Source organism: Lepidochelys kempii, chromosome 2, assembly GCF_965140265.1.
Source record: "Lepidochelys kempii isolate rLepKem1 chromosome 2, rLepKem1.hap2, whole genome shotgun sequence".
Taxonomy (NCBI): domain Eukaryota; kingdom Metazoa; phylum Chordata; order Testudines; family Cheloniidae; genus Lepidochelys; species Lepidochelys kempii.
The window spans coordinates 235,949,688-235,965,153 of NC_133257.1; the positions used below are offsets into that span (position 1 = coordinate 235,949,688).

Consider the following 15,466-nt stretch of genomic DNA (forward strand, 5'->3'; position numbering starts at 1 on the left):
GTGGGCTGAAGCAAAATAGGCATTAAACACCTCATCCTTGTTGATGTCATCAGCTATTAGCTCTCCTTACCCTCTAAGTAGAGGACTTACACTTTCCTTCATCTGTCTCTTGCTCTTAGCCTTGAAGGCTAGAAACTTAAATTTTTTTTTCATAAATGAGATGAGATTCTCACATCCTCATGACTCCAGGGGCTGAGGATTTAAATAAAACACAAAGTATCTCAAGACATGCAATAAAATTGTGAGAGTAGGCAACACTTTACTTTGGCAATTTATATAGCTTGAAGTAAACATGCCAATTTATCTATGTCTCTGAAGTCTAGGTGCAGAAGTGGTGCCCTTCCCAAAACTCATTGTCCTGTAGTAAAATCTGTCTGAAACAACAAGTGAAAGGTAGTGCATTTCCCAGTACAGTAGATATATCCTATAGACTAACATTTTACTTATATTAAAAGGTGATTTTGTTCTTCTAAGAAATAATTACACAAAAGCCACAACACCCATTTATTTTCAGCTCTTTTTGCAAATACCACTCCTGTTTTGTTTTAATAGTGTAATTGTTCTGTCTCAGTCCACACTGTACCTGGTATTCTCCTGTCCATGCCATCATGTGTTTAACTATTACTCGAAGCTTTGAACACTTAATTTCTGCCTTACCCATTGTTCTCAAATACTACCTGGATCTATTGTTCAGCATGTTACCAGAATACTCACAGCTGGCTGAATATTATGTCAGCAATTTTAAGTTTCTGTCTGCTGTATCCCTGTTCTCCTGCATTGAGTGTACTCAGTTTGTTAACTCTTAGCCTTGTAGGATACGTTTACACAGGGATAAAAAACCTGTGGCTGGCCTGGGTCTGCTGACTAGAGCTTGTGGGGTTCAGGGTAGAAGGGGAGGTGATTAAATAAAAGAAGACCAGGAGCATAAAAGTAGGGGGTTGGGACCTGAGAAGGAGGAAAGAAAGAAAATAGGAGAGATTTCAGGTTAGGAGAAGCAGAAAAAAATAGACCTGCGTACGTGAACAGACACTGTTAGTGGAGAGAAGTAGAGAGAAATAAAATCTACAGACTTACCAGAGAGTGAGTATCAAGGGAAAAACTAGAAAGGAAATATAATTGGTGAAAAAGGGAATTGATCAAAGAGCTGTGATAGGTGCAAACAGATCCTGGAAGAGGTAAACAAGAAGCCCACCCACAAAGGAGCTAATATGTATGAACAGAGAGAATGACTGAACGTCTATTGAAGGAATACAGTTCAAAGGTCCCTATTGGACAAGTGAGGGCCCATTAGGTGAAGAAACCCCATTTGTGGATAAACTCATTAAAAAAGGTACAGCCACAGGAACATCAAATCTAAGGAGCACTTCAAGCTGTAGAGAAGCAAAGAACAGGCAGCAAGAGTGGAGTTGGACTTACAGCCAAGGAGAGGAAATGTTGATTCTTCCTTGAAGTGACAGAGTATATTGTAGAGTAATCTCTTTTGTTCTTGTTAATAACAATGCATTTGATACTAACTGCCCAGCCTGTACAAGCTCACAAAAGTTAATGCGTTGGGAACCTATAGTTTATTATTATAAGTAGTAAGTCTTTGGTAATGTTCTATATTATTTATGCTCCTGGTACAATTTTGAGGTTTTCTCTTATAAAACTTACTTACCCTTTTGTCTTGGTTGCCTCTGCCTCTCCTCACAGTTAGCATAGCCTAGCCAGGTCATCACACATGTACTCTTCCCTGGGAATCATCAACGGACTCTCTCAACCTAACCTACACTCTGAATGTGCCAAAGCCAGCCTACCTTCTCCCCTATCCCACTCCCACCTCTCCTCAATTACTATCATGCATATGCCAGGAAGTAAGTACTCTCCTTTCCCTGTGCTTAGTCATCATTATATATGTGCTAGGCTAGAGGCATACACACCACAATATATATGTGTCAGAGAGATCGCACCTGACCTTGGCAGGGATGCATTACAGATACACAAAAGACAACACTCCCGCTTGCTCTCCCTCCTCCTCTGTTAGGCAAGGTTGGTGCAGTGCCCGGGGGAGCTGGCTGGGATGCATGTATAGGGTGTGGGGGGGAAATTGTAGGAAAGATAGATTGATGTGGGGGGAAGAAAAGAGAAACGAGGCAGGGATGAAGGTGAAGAAGGGAAAGATGAAGAGGAGAGGGAGGAGGAGGGTGAAAGGGGGAATGATAGAGGGACAAGTGCATGGACAGCATGTGAACTACCGGTTGGAGGAGGCTAGCCCCCAGCCTTCCGCCCAAGGCCCCACTGGAGCCCAGAGCCCCACCGGCCCCCACCCCAGGCTAGTGCCCCCAACCCCAGAGCTCTGGGAGGACGGACAGCCTCCCCAGCCCTGGGGCACTGGGAGGGAGGGTGGGAGGCGTGGCTACAAAGTGGAAGCAAGGAGTCTAGGGACAGAACTTGAGCCACGCCTGGCTCTTTGGGGAGGCTGTTTGGGGAGTCTATGGTACCCGCCTCCCATGGATAAATGGGGAAGAAGGAGGTGAGGGGAAGAGAGTCTTGTGTAAAGGGGAGATCCTGAGGTGATGGGGGGAATCCTGAGGCCCCATGTCTGGCGGTGCTACAGCCAGGAAGGGTGTGGGGCACAGCTCTGTGGGGAGAAGACCCCACCTGTGGGCAGATTCATGTGTCAAGTGACACTGTGGTGGACTCCTTCAAATCTGCATGCAGCAAGAGCCAGTAGGCCAGAGTGAAAAGCCAGGTGCAATCCGATGGGACCAAAGCTGCCACTGTGGGCTGGGGTTAGCCCTCACAAAAATATTTTCACCAGCTGCCTATGGTTACATGATATATGCACTGGAACTCTATGAATACACCTCTCAAGTTTTTCAAATATCTTTTCTAAATGAAGGTGGTGCAGCAGAATAGGAGACAATATCTAGTATTTAAGTGTATTGTAGGATTTCAAGGAAGCTGATGGCATCACCGAATCTAATCTCTGATAAGGAGTTCCTATATGCAATGCAGTTGTAGCCCTGTCGGTCTACAACTGCATTGCATATGCATAGTAGAGAGACCAGATAGGATAGTAGAGAGACCAGAATATGTGCTAACTATTTATGCTAAACAATCTGTTCCAGCTTGCATTTAGCTGTAATGCTTGGAGTACCTTTCTCAGACCTGAAGAACTCCATGTGGCTTGAAAGCTTGTCTTTCTCACCAACAGAAGTTGGTTCCAATAAAAGATATTACCTCACCCACTTTTTCTCTCTAAGGAGTTCCGGTGGCATTCATCACTGTAGGTATCTAGACACTTTTTATAAGATTTATGTAGCCCTCATGAAATAGAGCAGGGTAAGAACATATAAGTAACACTAAGCATTATCAGATTTGTGATGGGCCTAGGGGTCTTTCAGTGTCCCTGAGAGGACTCCTTAGTCCTGCTGACCCCCTGTCCAGAGTAGAAGGATGCCCTGCAGACCCAGACAGCAGCTGGTTTTCGGAGGGATTAATTCCCTACAGTGGTTCAGTGTAATTTTAGGAATGTACTACCAGCTAATCAAGATTTAGCTGAGGCTTGGTACGTTCAGCACCTCAAAGAAAGAGAGAGTTAGCCCCACTGCGGGGGAGGGGCAGGGGTTTTGCTGACCAGAAGGCTATATACAGGGTGATCTGGGGAAATCTAAGAGTTTCCCCTAGTTATGTTTGGTATTTGCTAGCCAGAGAGATGGATGGAATGCAGCAGCCAGAGACTTTTGCCAAGTTTGTGGTGTTTTAGTTAAATTAGAATGCCTTGTGACAGGGTGGCTTGTCCCTGGTCTTGAGAGCCTGGAGCTAAGCCAGCCTGATTATGGGATAAGCCCCACCTGAGTAAGGAAATTCCCTATAAAGGGCAGCAGGTGGCTGCAGTAAGGAGGAGTGGGGGGAGAGAAACTCAGAAAACTGCAGGTAGCAAGAAAGTCTCCTGAAGGGAAGACCTTGACACCCACAAGCACTGACTTTCCAAAGTGCCGGGGGGTGCTCAAGCCCTGGCTCTGTCCTAGGCTCTGCCCCCACTCCACCCCTTCCCCTGGGCCCCGCCCCTTCCTGCCTTTGCTCCACCCCCACCCCGCAACTTCCTGCCCAGCTCCACCCCGTTCCCCAAGCATGCCGCATCCTCACTCCTTCCCCTCCGCCCCAGAACCTCTTGTGTGCCACGAAACAGCTGATTGCATCGGGCAATAGGCACGGGGAGGGAGGGAAAGGTGCTGATCCATGAGGCCTGCCGGCGGATAGGCAGCACTGAATAGGGGTGGGGGGTAGAGCTGATGGGGGCTGCCGATTGGTGCTCATCACCCACCATTTTTTCCCTGTGGGTGCTCCAGCCTCGGAGCTCCCACAGGGTTGGTGCCTATGTTAATACTAAAGGGTTTGGAAGCCAGAGTGGGAAAGCTGAGACTCCACCCATAGGGCTTGGGAGTCATTGCCAAAGTTGGAAAGGCCCCAGGCAAGAAGGCATGGAAGTAGAGTGAATTGGAGGCTGTTGGAAGTGAGCGGGCTCCAGCAGAAAGACCTGGGACCAGGAGTTCCCCTACAGACACTATAGGGAGGAAAAGTCTGTGAGTGACCCAACAAGAGGATAAAACTGATGGATTGTGTTTTGAAACTTTTTTTTTTTAGACTGTGTTTTGAGTTTTATTTTGGAGCTTTATTTATGTGAAGAATCTCGGGCCGTTGAGAATGCGTGGTGAATGGACAAGCAAAGCCTGTGCTGCATTTGTGTACAGAGCCCTTTGATGGAGGAGTTATTAGCAGGCACAGCAGAGCCAATTCCAGCCATGAGGAGGCACTCAGGAGACAGTTGCTGGCTACACCCTCAAACTAGAAACCCCAGACAGAGTTTGTGTGTTTAAACTTGAGCTTCCTGGGAACTCTCTCTCTTGAGCCACTTTGACTCTGGCTATGCCATAAGTGTCTTTACTCAAAATAGGCCACTTGCAGTTATATAAACTTTATTAATAACAAAAGCAAAAGAGCCATGCGCTGTATTAAACCTCTCACTGGCATGATGGACTTTATGTTGACAAATGTTTATGCAGAGTATGCAGTAAAACAACCCAAGGAGTCCTGCTGGGAATGGGATGGACGTATCCTTAATGTAACCTTCCTTAAAGCACAAGAAGAAAGGACAAAGATCTCTGTAGTGGCTTTTGCTGTCCAAAAACTTGATCTATGCCATGTCATATACAAGCTATAAAGAACAGAATAGGAAGGGATGGTTTCAGCTTGACTGCGTACAGCAAGCTGTTTTACATAATCTAAAAATGCAGGGAGAGATTTACAATGTACCATTGTGCACCTCAATCCCCTTTGTGTCTTTGAAAATCTGCCCCATATTATCAAACATTGGGGAAGATCCTGAGCTGGGTAAATTGCCATAGATTTATAAATGGAAATGTGACAGTTTATACCTGCTCAACATCTGTGCCATTACCTCTAAAGGTCCTCACCATTTGCCATCACACTTCAACTCCCACGCCCTCGACACCTCCTTTTAAAGTGTTGTTTTCTCCCACAGTGCCTACTGATAGGCAACTGGAAGTGTAATGCCTCAGCTACTCATAGAAATGGTTCAGTTCAAACATAAGAATGGCCATACTGTGTCAGAGCGAAGGTCCATCTAGCCCAGTATCCTGGCTTCCGACAGTGGCCAATGCCATTTGATTCAGAGGGAATGAACAGAAGAGGCAGTCATTGACTGATCCATCCCCTGTCATCCACTCCCAGCTTCTGGCAGTCAGAGGCTAGGGATACCCAGCACATGCAGTTGCATCCCTGACCATCTTGGCTAATAGCGATTGATGGATCTGTCCTCCATTAATTTATCTAACTCTTTTTTTGAACCCCGTTATAGTTTTGACCTTCACAACATCCCCTAGCAATGAGTTCCATGGGATGATTGCACTGTGTGAAGAAGTATTTCCTTTTGTTTGTTTTAAACCTGCTGCCTATTAATTTGATCCCTGGTTCCTATGTTATGTGAAGGAGTAAATAACACTTCCTTATTCACGTTCTCCACACCTCTAAATCATATCTCTGCTTAGTTGTCTCTTTTCTAAGCTGAAATCTTTCCTCCTATGGAAGCTGTTCTATAACCTTAATGATTTCTGTTGCCATTTTCTGAACCTTTTCCGTTTCTAATGTATCTTTTTTTATATGGGGTGACCAGCACTACATGCAGTATTCAAGGTGTGGATGGACTATGGATTTATATAGTGGCATTATGATTATTTTCTGTTTTATTGTCCTAATGGTCTTCTTATCCTTATTCCTAATTATTCCTAACATTCTGTTAGCTTTCTTGACTGCTGCTGCACACTGAGTGGATGTTTTCAGAGAATCATCCACAATGACTCCAAGATGTATTTCTTGGGTGGTTACAGCTAATTTAGATCCCATCAATTTTTATATATAATTGGGATTATGTTTTCCAATGTGCATTACAATGCATTTTTCAGCGTTGAATTTCAGGTGCCCTTTTAAAGGATCCCTTTTTGCTCTAATCACTTCTTTTACTTTGTTGTTTAGCCATGGTAGCACTTTTCTGATCCTTTTACTATGTTTTTTAATTTGGGGTATACGTTTAATTTGGGCCTCAATTATGATGTTTTTAAAAGTTTCCATGCAGCTTGCAGGCATGTCACCTTTTAATTTCCATTTAACTGGATTCCTCATTATTATGTAGTTCCCCTTTCTGAAGTTAAATGCTACTGCGATGGGCTTCTTTTCTTGCTCACAAGGATGTTAAATTGAACTACATTATTGTTGCTATTATAGATTCATAGACTCATAGATATTAAGGTTAGAAGGGACCATTATGATCATCTAGTCCGACCTCCTGCACAATGCAGGCCACAGAATCTCACCCACCCACTCCTGCGAAAAACCTCTCACCTATGTCTGAGCTATTGAAGTCCTCCAATCGTGATTTAAAGACTTCAAGGAGCAGAGAATCCTCCAGCAAGTGACCCGTGCCCCATGCTACAGAGGAAGGCAAAAAACTTCCAGGGCCTCTTCCAATCTGCCCTGGAGGAAAATTCCTTCCCAACCCCAGATATGGCAGTCAGCTAAACCCTGAGCATATGGGCAAGATTCACCTGCCAGATACTACAGAAAAATCTTTCCTGGGTAACTCAGATCCCACCCTATCTAACATCCCATCACAGGCCATTAGGCCTATTTACCATGAATATTTAATTACCAAAATCATGTTATCCCATCATACCATCTCCTCCATAAACTTATCGAGTTTAATCTTAAAGCCAGATAGATCTTTTGCCCCCACTGCTTCCCTTGGAAGGCTATTCCAAAACTTCACTCCTCTGATGGTTAGAAACCTTCGTCTAATTTCAGAGTTCAGAGTTACTACATAATATTCCTTTTTGACATTGCTTCTCTGGTATGGAGGAACCACAGATGAATCATGGCAATTTCTCCCTCCTACAAACTTCAACACCAGAGGTAGTGTTACTGACTTTGCTATGTAAATCTGCAACGGTACTAATGTATGACATTGAGAGCTGAAAACAATAGCTGGTAATAGAAAATTACTGTCCTATCCATAACTTTATGAGAAACCACCCTTAGAATGCCTCTGCATATTTATAGCTGCCTCTGGAAATTTCCACTACATGCATCTGAAAAAGTGGGTATTCACCCACGAAAGCTTGTGCTCCAATTCTTCTGTTAGTCTATAAGGTGCCACAGGACTCTTTGCCGCTTTCACAGATCCAGACTAACACGGCTACCCCTCTGATACTTGACACCCTTAGAATGCTCTCCTTCTATTAGCATTATGGGGGAGATAAGCATGTAAGATGCATTTCCATTTGTTTTGTTCTTCCAGCTAATATTCTAAGGAGAACAGGTCAAGAAACAGTTTTCCCATCCTGTGAGAATTTTCAAAAAAAATTCCCTTCCTAAATCAGGACAAAAAGTTCAAACTGTAAATATGAAAAGAACTTCAGAGAGGGTCAGTTGAAAATTCTTTTCATTTTTGATCTTTTAAAATTATTTGTACATTGTTTTACTCTAACGCTTCGTCTACATGGCACACCACTGGCGCTGGCAGGCAGTGACCATGTAGCTGCATGCTGCAGAGAAAGGCGAGCAGCATCCACACTGTGGTGAGGACATACTACCAGTGAAAGGCTTTGGCAGAAGGAAGGCAGCATGGAAAAGCTTCAGTAGCTCCCCACTGCTTGAGCCTTCACTTGGCAAGGAAAAGCTCTGGCTCGAGCCTTTCCTTGTTGCTGAAGTCTTTCCCTGCTGCTGGGAAAGACTCTTACAACAGGGAACTGACAGTTCCTTTCCCAGCTGGAGGAGCCTTTTCCAGCAGCGGGGAGGCAATGAGACATTACACTACTTAAAACATCAGTGTAGATGAACGGGCACAGCTTGGATGACTAGAAAGTATTTAGGGTACGTACTTGCATACCCACACTCTTCAGGTGTATCTTTAGTCTACTTGACTAAGCTGTGCCTCACCATACACTGTTGTTTGTACCCGTGCTTGGGGGGAGGAGGGACTGTGCAGATATGTAATCAACAGGGTATCAAAAAAGCATGCAATGTAGACATTCCCTAAGGTCTTGTCTACGTGGCCCTGTAGTTCGAACTATAGGGGGTGTGAATTGCCATGTGCTGCGCTGTAACTCCTCCATGTGGATGCTGCCACTGTGAACAAAAAGGTACCACTTGGGTGCGCACTGCAATTCACACCTCCATAGTCCAAACTATCAGGCCATGTAGGTAAGTCCTAATGAAAAGACATTTTGCCCTGAAAAACAGAAATTTTTTAGAAAATGTTTAATCAAGTTGAAACTTTTTTCACAATGTTTAGGAACAGTTAACTTGTCAAAACTAACCCTTTCCCATGAACAGTTTCAAAGTTGATGAATTGTTTCATCAAAAATGTTTCATCAAAAAATTATCAACCAGCTCTAACTCTAAGTTCATTTCATGATTGAGGGTGGATAATGTGCATCCACCATGACCATGCTGTCCTCCTACCATTCTTGCTCTCTGGGAAACAGAGGGGGTAAGGTCATCAGTGACTGGTTTCACACTGTGATATAATTTAGCTCAAGAATGTGCATACTAGAGATGAGTGAATCTTGGGTTGAATATTTATGGAAAGATTACGAGTACTTGTGGCACCTTAGAGACTAACCAATTTATTTGAGCATAAGCTTTCGTGAGCTACAGCTCACTTCATCGGATGCATACTGTGGAAAGTACAGAAGATCTTTTTATACACACAAACCATCAAAAAATGGGTGTTTACCACTACAAAAGGTTTTCTTTCCCCCCACACCCCACTCTCCTGCTGGTAATAGCTTATGTAAAGTGATCACTCTCCTTACAATGTGTGTGATAATCAAGGTGGGCCATTTCCAGCACAAATCCAGGTTTTCTCCCCACCCCCCGCCCCAAACCCACTCTCCTGTTGGTAATAGCTTATCTAAAGTGATCACTGTCCTTACAATGTGTATGATAATCAAGGTGGGCCATTTCCAGCACAAATCCAGGGTTTAACAAGAACGTCGGGGGGGAGGGGCGAGGGGGTGGAAAAAACAAGGGGAAATAGGTTACCTTGCATAATGACTTAGCCACTCCCAGTCTCTATTCAAGCCTAAGTTAATTGTATCCAATTTGCAAATGAATTCCAATTCAACAGTCTCTCGTTGGAATCTGGTTTTGAAGTTTTTCCGTTGTAATATCGCAACTTTCATGTCTGTAATCGCATGACCAGAGAGATTGAAGTGTTTTCTGACTGGTTTATGAATGTTATAATTCTTGACATCTGATTTGTGTCCATTTATTCTTTTACGTAAATACTGTCCAGTTTGACCAACGTACATGGCAGAGGGGCATTGCTGGCACATGATGGCATATATCACATTGGTGGATGTGCAGGTGAACGAGCCTCTGATAGTGTGGCTGATGTGATTAGGCCCTGTGATGGTGTCCCCTGAATAGATATGTGGGCACAGTTGGCAACGGGCTTTGTTGCAAGGATAGGTTCCTGGGTTAGTGGTTCTGTTGTGTGGTATGTGGTTGCTGGTGAGTATTTGCTTCAGGTTGGGGGGCTGTCTGTAAGCAAGGACTGGCCTGTCTCCCAAGATTTGTGAGAGTGTTGGGTCATCCTTCAGGATAGGTTGTAGATCCTTAATAATGCATTGGAAGGGTTTTAGCTGGGGGCTGAAGGTGACGGCTAGTGGCGTTCTGTTATTTTCTTTGTTAGGCCTATCCTGTAGTAGGTGACTTCTGGGAACTCTTCTGACTCTATCAATCTGTTTCTTCACTTCTGCAGGTGGGTATTGTAGTTGTAAGAATGCTTGATAGAGATCTTGTAGGTGTCTGTCTCTGTCTGAGGGGTTGGAGCAAATGCGGTTGTATCGCAGAGCTTGGCTGTAGACGATGGATCGTGTGGTGTGGTCAGGGTGAAAGCTGGAGGCATGTAGGTAGGAATAGCGGTCAGTAGGTTTCCGGTATAGGGTGGTGTTTATGTGACCATCGTTTATTAGCACTGTAGTGTCCAGGAAGTGGATCTCTTGTGTGGACTGGACCAGGCTGAGGTTGATGGTGGGATGGAAATTGTTGAAATCATGGTGGAATTCCTCAAGTGGTTCTTTTCCATGGGTCCAGATGATGAAGATGTCATCAATATACGGAAGTAGAGTAGGGGTATTAGGGGACAAGAGCTGAGGAAGCGTTGTTCTAAGTCAGCCATAAAAATGTTGGCATACAGTGGGGCCATGCGGGTACCCATAGCAGTGCCGCTGATTTGAAGGTATACATTGTCCCCAAATGTAAAATAGTTATGGGTAAGGACAAAGTCACAAAGTTCAGCCACCAGGTTAGCCGTGACATTATCGGGGATAATGTTCTTGACGGCTTGTAGTCCATCTTTGTGTGGAATGTTGGTGTAGAGGGCTTCTACATCCATAGTGGCCAGGATGGTGTTATCAGGAAGATCACCGATGGATTGTAGTTTCCTCAGGAAGTCAGTGGTGTCTCGAAGGTAGCTGGGAGAGCTGGTAGCGTAGGGCCTGAGGAGAGAGTCTACATAGCCAGACAGTCCTGCTGTCAGGGTGCCAATGGCTGAGATGATGGGGCGCCCAGGATTTCCAGGTTTATGGATCTTGGGTAGTAGATAGAATATCCCAGGTCAGGGTTCCAGGGGTCTGTGCGGATTTGATCTTGTGCTTTTTCAGGGAGTTTCTTGAGCAAATGCTGTAGTTTCTTTTGGTAACTCTCAGTGGGATCAGAGGGTAATGGCTTGTAGAAAGTGGTGTTGGAGAGCTGCCGAGCAGCCTCTTGTTCATATTCCAAGCTATTCATGATGACAACAGCACCTCCTTTGTCAGCCTTTTTGATTATGATGTCAGAGTTGTTTCTGAGGCTGTGGATGGCTTTGTGTTCTGCACGGCTGAGTTTGTGGGGCAAGTGATGCTGCTTTTCCACAATTTCAGCCCGTGCACGTCGGCGGAAGCACTCTATGTAGAAGTCCAGTCTGCTGTCTCAACCTTCAGGAGGAGTCCACCTAGAATCCTTCTTTTTGTAGTGTTGGTAGGGAGGTCTCTGCGGATTAGTATGTTGTTCAGAGGTGTGTTGGAAATATTCCTTGAGTCGGAGATGTCGAAAATAGGATTCTAGGTCACCACAGAACTGTATCATGTTCATGGGGGTGGAGGGGCAGAAGGAGAGGCCTCGAGATAGGACAGCTGCTTCTGCTGGATTCACTTCTCCTCACTCTCTGGCTTTCATCCATTTGCACCTCACTCCCCATCTCCTGGTCTGCCATAAGAAGAATTGGTGGTGGGGGCTCAGTAGCACTTGTAGCATCTCTGCTAAGATGCATTGCCACTGATAGAAATGTAATGGAAGACACAGTTGCATGCATTTCTTTTCTCTCCTTGCAGCATTTATCAAATGCCTATGAATCATCTGCTTCTCTGAAGCACATCCAATTCATTGAGAGTGGACTGAGAAAAACAGATGACATTTTGCATTGTGTTTTTGATTTGGCAAAACATGATTTAAAAAAAAAAATTACATCTTGGTTCTTCAGCAAGAGAAATTGAGGTTTTTCCAGCTCTTGCTCTATATCTACATCTCTGCCATATTTTTCTTCCTCCATTCCTCAATCTATCTATGTCACCCAGAGGACTTTGTTCTGGTCTCCCTGCCAACATCCTGGGCTAGAATTCTCGCTCCGAATAAAGCATTTACTTAGGAAGATAATATAATGTGGCAGGCCATAGGCACAATAATACCACTACTGCCAGAAAGTACTAACTGTGTACTGGGCTGACTGGCAGACGGTCCTGAACATTTCAGTGCATTTTTCCTCTAGACTGATTTTACTGATTCTGAACACCAAATATATTATATAACTCTTTCTTTGTTCATAGTTACTGAACACTGTCATTGGGTTTGTGCTGTGCAAACACAGAGGAAGGCACAATCTCTGTTGCAATCAGTTTCCAATTTTATTTCCTTCCCGCTTATAAAACATTCCTCTCCAAAAGCTCTAAGTCAGTGGTGGGCAACCTGCAGGCCGCAGGCGGCCCATCAGGGTAATCCGCTAGCGGGCCGCAAGACAGTTTGTTTACATTAACCGTTCCACAGGCACGGCCACCTGCAGCTCCCAGTGGCCACGGTTTGCCTTCCCAGCCAATGGGAGCTGCAGGAAGTGATGGCCAGCATATCACTGCAGCCCACACCGCTTCCTGCAGCTCCCATTGGCCGGAAATGGTGAACCGTGGCCACTGGGAGCTGCTGGTGGCCGTGCCTGCGGATGGTCGATGTAAACAAACTGTCTCGTGGCCCGCCAGCAGATTACCCTGATGGGCCGTGTGTCGCCCGTGGGCTGCAGGTTGCCCAGCACTGCTCTAAGTGCTTCTAGAACAGTCTAGGTCAGATACAGATAATACAGTTCAGACACACACAATACCAATCAAGTTCAATCTCATAATGGTTCAGATGTTTTTTTACCTCTCTCTGTCTCTTTTGGTTGATGATGAAAGGTTTTCTTGGAGATACGTAGTTGTAAAAAAGGATTAGAATGAAGAGGAGGAGGTTGTTTTGCAAAAAGGAGAGTGCTCCAAGCATAGGTTTTAGGATAGAAAAGGGCACAAAAATAAGACTGGTAGAAGGATACAAAACAGGTGTCTATGAAGGAGGCTTTGGCAGCCGTAGGGGTTGTTAGAGGAAATTAGCAGAGCTGTATAAATAGGGCATGATTTCATGGCCTTGAAGGTTAGGAAGAAAAGCTTGAACTTGATGAAGAAGCTGAGAGGAAGTCAGCAAAGAGATTGAGAGAAAAGAGTGCATCATTGTAGTGATAGAGAAGTTGATTGTAGTAGCTGCGTTCTGTATGGACAAGAAGACAAGAAGAGGCCAGAAGGTGAACAAAGATAATTACCAATCAGTGTGAGGAGGGGATGTTGTAGAGGAAGAGGCAGCTGGGTTTTGAGAGTCCAGAGTGGTGGGGAGGGAAGGGAAGGGAAAAGAAGAGAGGCATCATATATATCACCAATGTCCTGACGCTAAGGATGGTGATGTTATCAAGAGTAATACAGTGAGGGTTTGAGAGGCAAAATGAGATGCTCAGCTTTTGTCATGTTTATTAGAAGGAATTACTGTGAAGTGTGATATAGTTGCTATAATAAATGTAATCAATCAAGCTATGGGACGAGGCCCACCAAAGAATATTATAACAGTCCACTAAAAATCTCCTTTGTGCTCTTGTAGCCTCTGGATACTGTATATGCTTTCATTTTGCTAAAAGTCCTCAGAAGTGTGTTTAGAGGTTCTATCACTCCATAGCTTGTCATTGGGCCTTTGCCAGCTCCCTGCAGAGGGCAATCAGCACCCAGAACTGTGCCAGTGGGTTGATCAGATTATCTAGTTACTTTACTGTAAAATCTCAATATGCAGTTGTAACACCGACATACCCCGGTCGTCAGTGGGCGGGATTGAACCTGGGCCTCTGGAGTTTAGTTCATGAGCCTCTACTGCATGAGCTAAAAGCCATCAGGCTGTTAGCTAAGGCACTAGAGCAGACTCATTAATCTCTCTCTCTCTAAGTGGTCTCGGTGCCACTAGATGGGACAGATCACCACACGCAGGAGGTGTGTGGGTTACACAGTAATACAAGCTTGAAAATGTCCACTGCTTATATTGTATAAATCCAATTCTGCATTGGAATCAACAACTATTTCCCCATGAAAGCTGGCACTGAAGCTCTCTTTCTTTGTCTCTCTGTTCCATAGGTTATCATTTTGTATTTTGAGCCAAGCATATTTCGCTGTGTTCTCCTAAGATGGGTTCGTCTTCTGGGCTTTACTACTGTTTATGGAACTGTGACACTCAAGCTCCACAGGTATTTCATGTATTATTAATTTCCATCACTGTGGTAGTATGTACTCTGTGTGTGGTCAACTAGAAACGAGCGGTGAGAATTTATTATAAACAACAGCTCTTCCTGAGGTGTAAAACCAATGTCTCTCTCTTCTCAATGTTCCTGAAGTAGTAGCAGTAGTAATATTAGTTTCTGAGGAATCTATATGCCAGAGTGGTTGAGTCAAGGCTGCAGGATTTGACTAAGGAGGAATAACTGATACAGGTGTAGCCTTTGGGTGGGCTAGAGTTCACTTCATTGCCCTTCTCTAATGCCTTAAAAAACCCCAACTCCCATAGAAAAGTAGCTGGAGATCCAGAGTTCAGTCTCTTAAGGATTTTCAGCAACAATTGCACAGGGTCAGCCTCCCCATATTCATGTCCCAAAATGAATGAAAGAAATGAATTTAATTAAACAACTTTATAAAATTTTATGATAAAGAAACACAATGATCTAATTTTACAGCATAACATGGGTATTTTATAATCTACAGGCATTATCTTCACAGTTATACATAAACATAAATAAAGAAAACAAATTAAACTCTGAATAGTTCAGTCCCCACAGAAATACAGTAAGAAGAAACAGTGAGGACCCAAAGGCTTAGGCTGAGTCCCAAAAGCTAAGGGTATGGCTACACTATGAAATTAGGTCAATTTTATAGAAGTCGATTTTTAGAAACTGATTTTATACAGTCAACTGCATATGTCCACACTAAGCACATTAAGTTGGTGGAGTGCGTCCTCACTACCATGGCTAGCATTGACTTACAGAGCAGTGCACTGTGGGTAGCTATCCCACAGTTCCCACAGTCTCCGCTACCCATTGGAATTCTGGGTTAAGCTCCCAATGCCTGATGGGGCAAAAACATTGTTGCAGGTGGTTTTGGGTACATCGTCAGGCCCCTCTCCCTCCCTCCATGAAAGCAACAACAGACAATCATTTTGCACGTTTTTTCCTGGGTTACCCATGCAGACGCCATACCATGGCAAGCATGGAGCCCGCTCAGCTCACCATCACCGTACATCTCCTGGGGCTGCTGGCAGA

At 44.4% G+C, this 15,466-nt stretch overlaps 1 protein-coding gene across 1 annotated transcript in view; it reads left to right on the forward strand.

Annotated features, from left to right (window-relative positions):
* The window catches only part of GPR158 (G protein-coupled receptor 158), a 320,809-nt gene that overhangs the window by 234,255 nt on the left and 71,088 nt on the right, over positions 1-15,466 (forward strand). Inside the window, exon 6 of the mRNA XM_073334275.1 lies at positions 14,292-14,401. Within this exon, the coding sequence (XP_073190376.1) occupies positions 14,292-14,401 (110 nt within the window). The remainder of the gene's footprint in view (positions 1-14,291; positions 14,402-15,466) is intronic.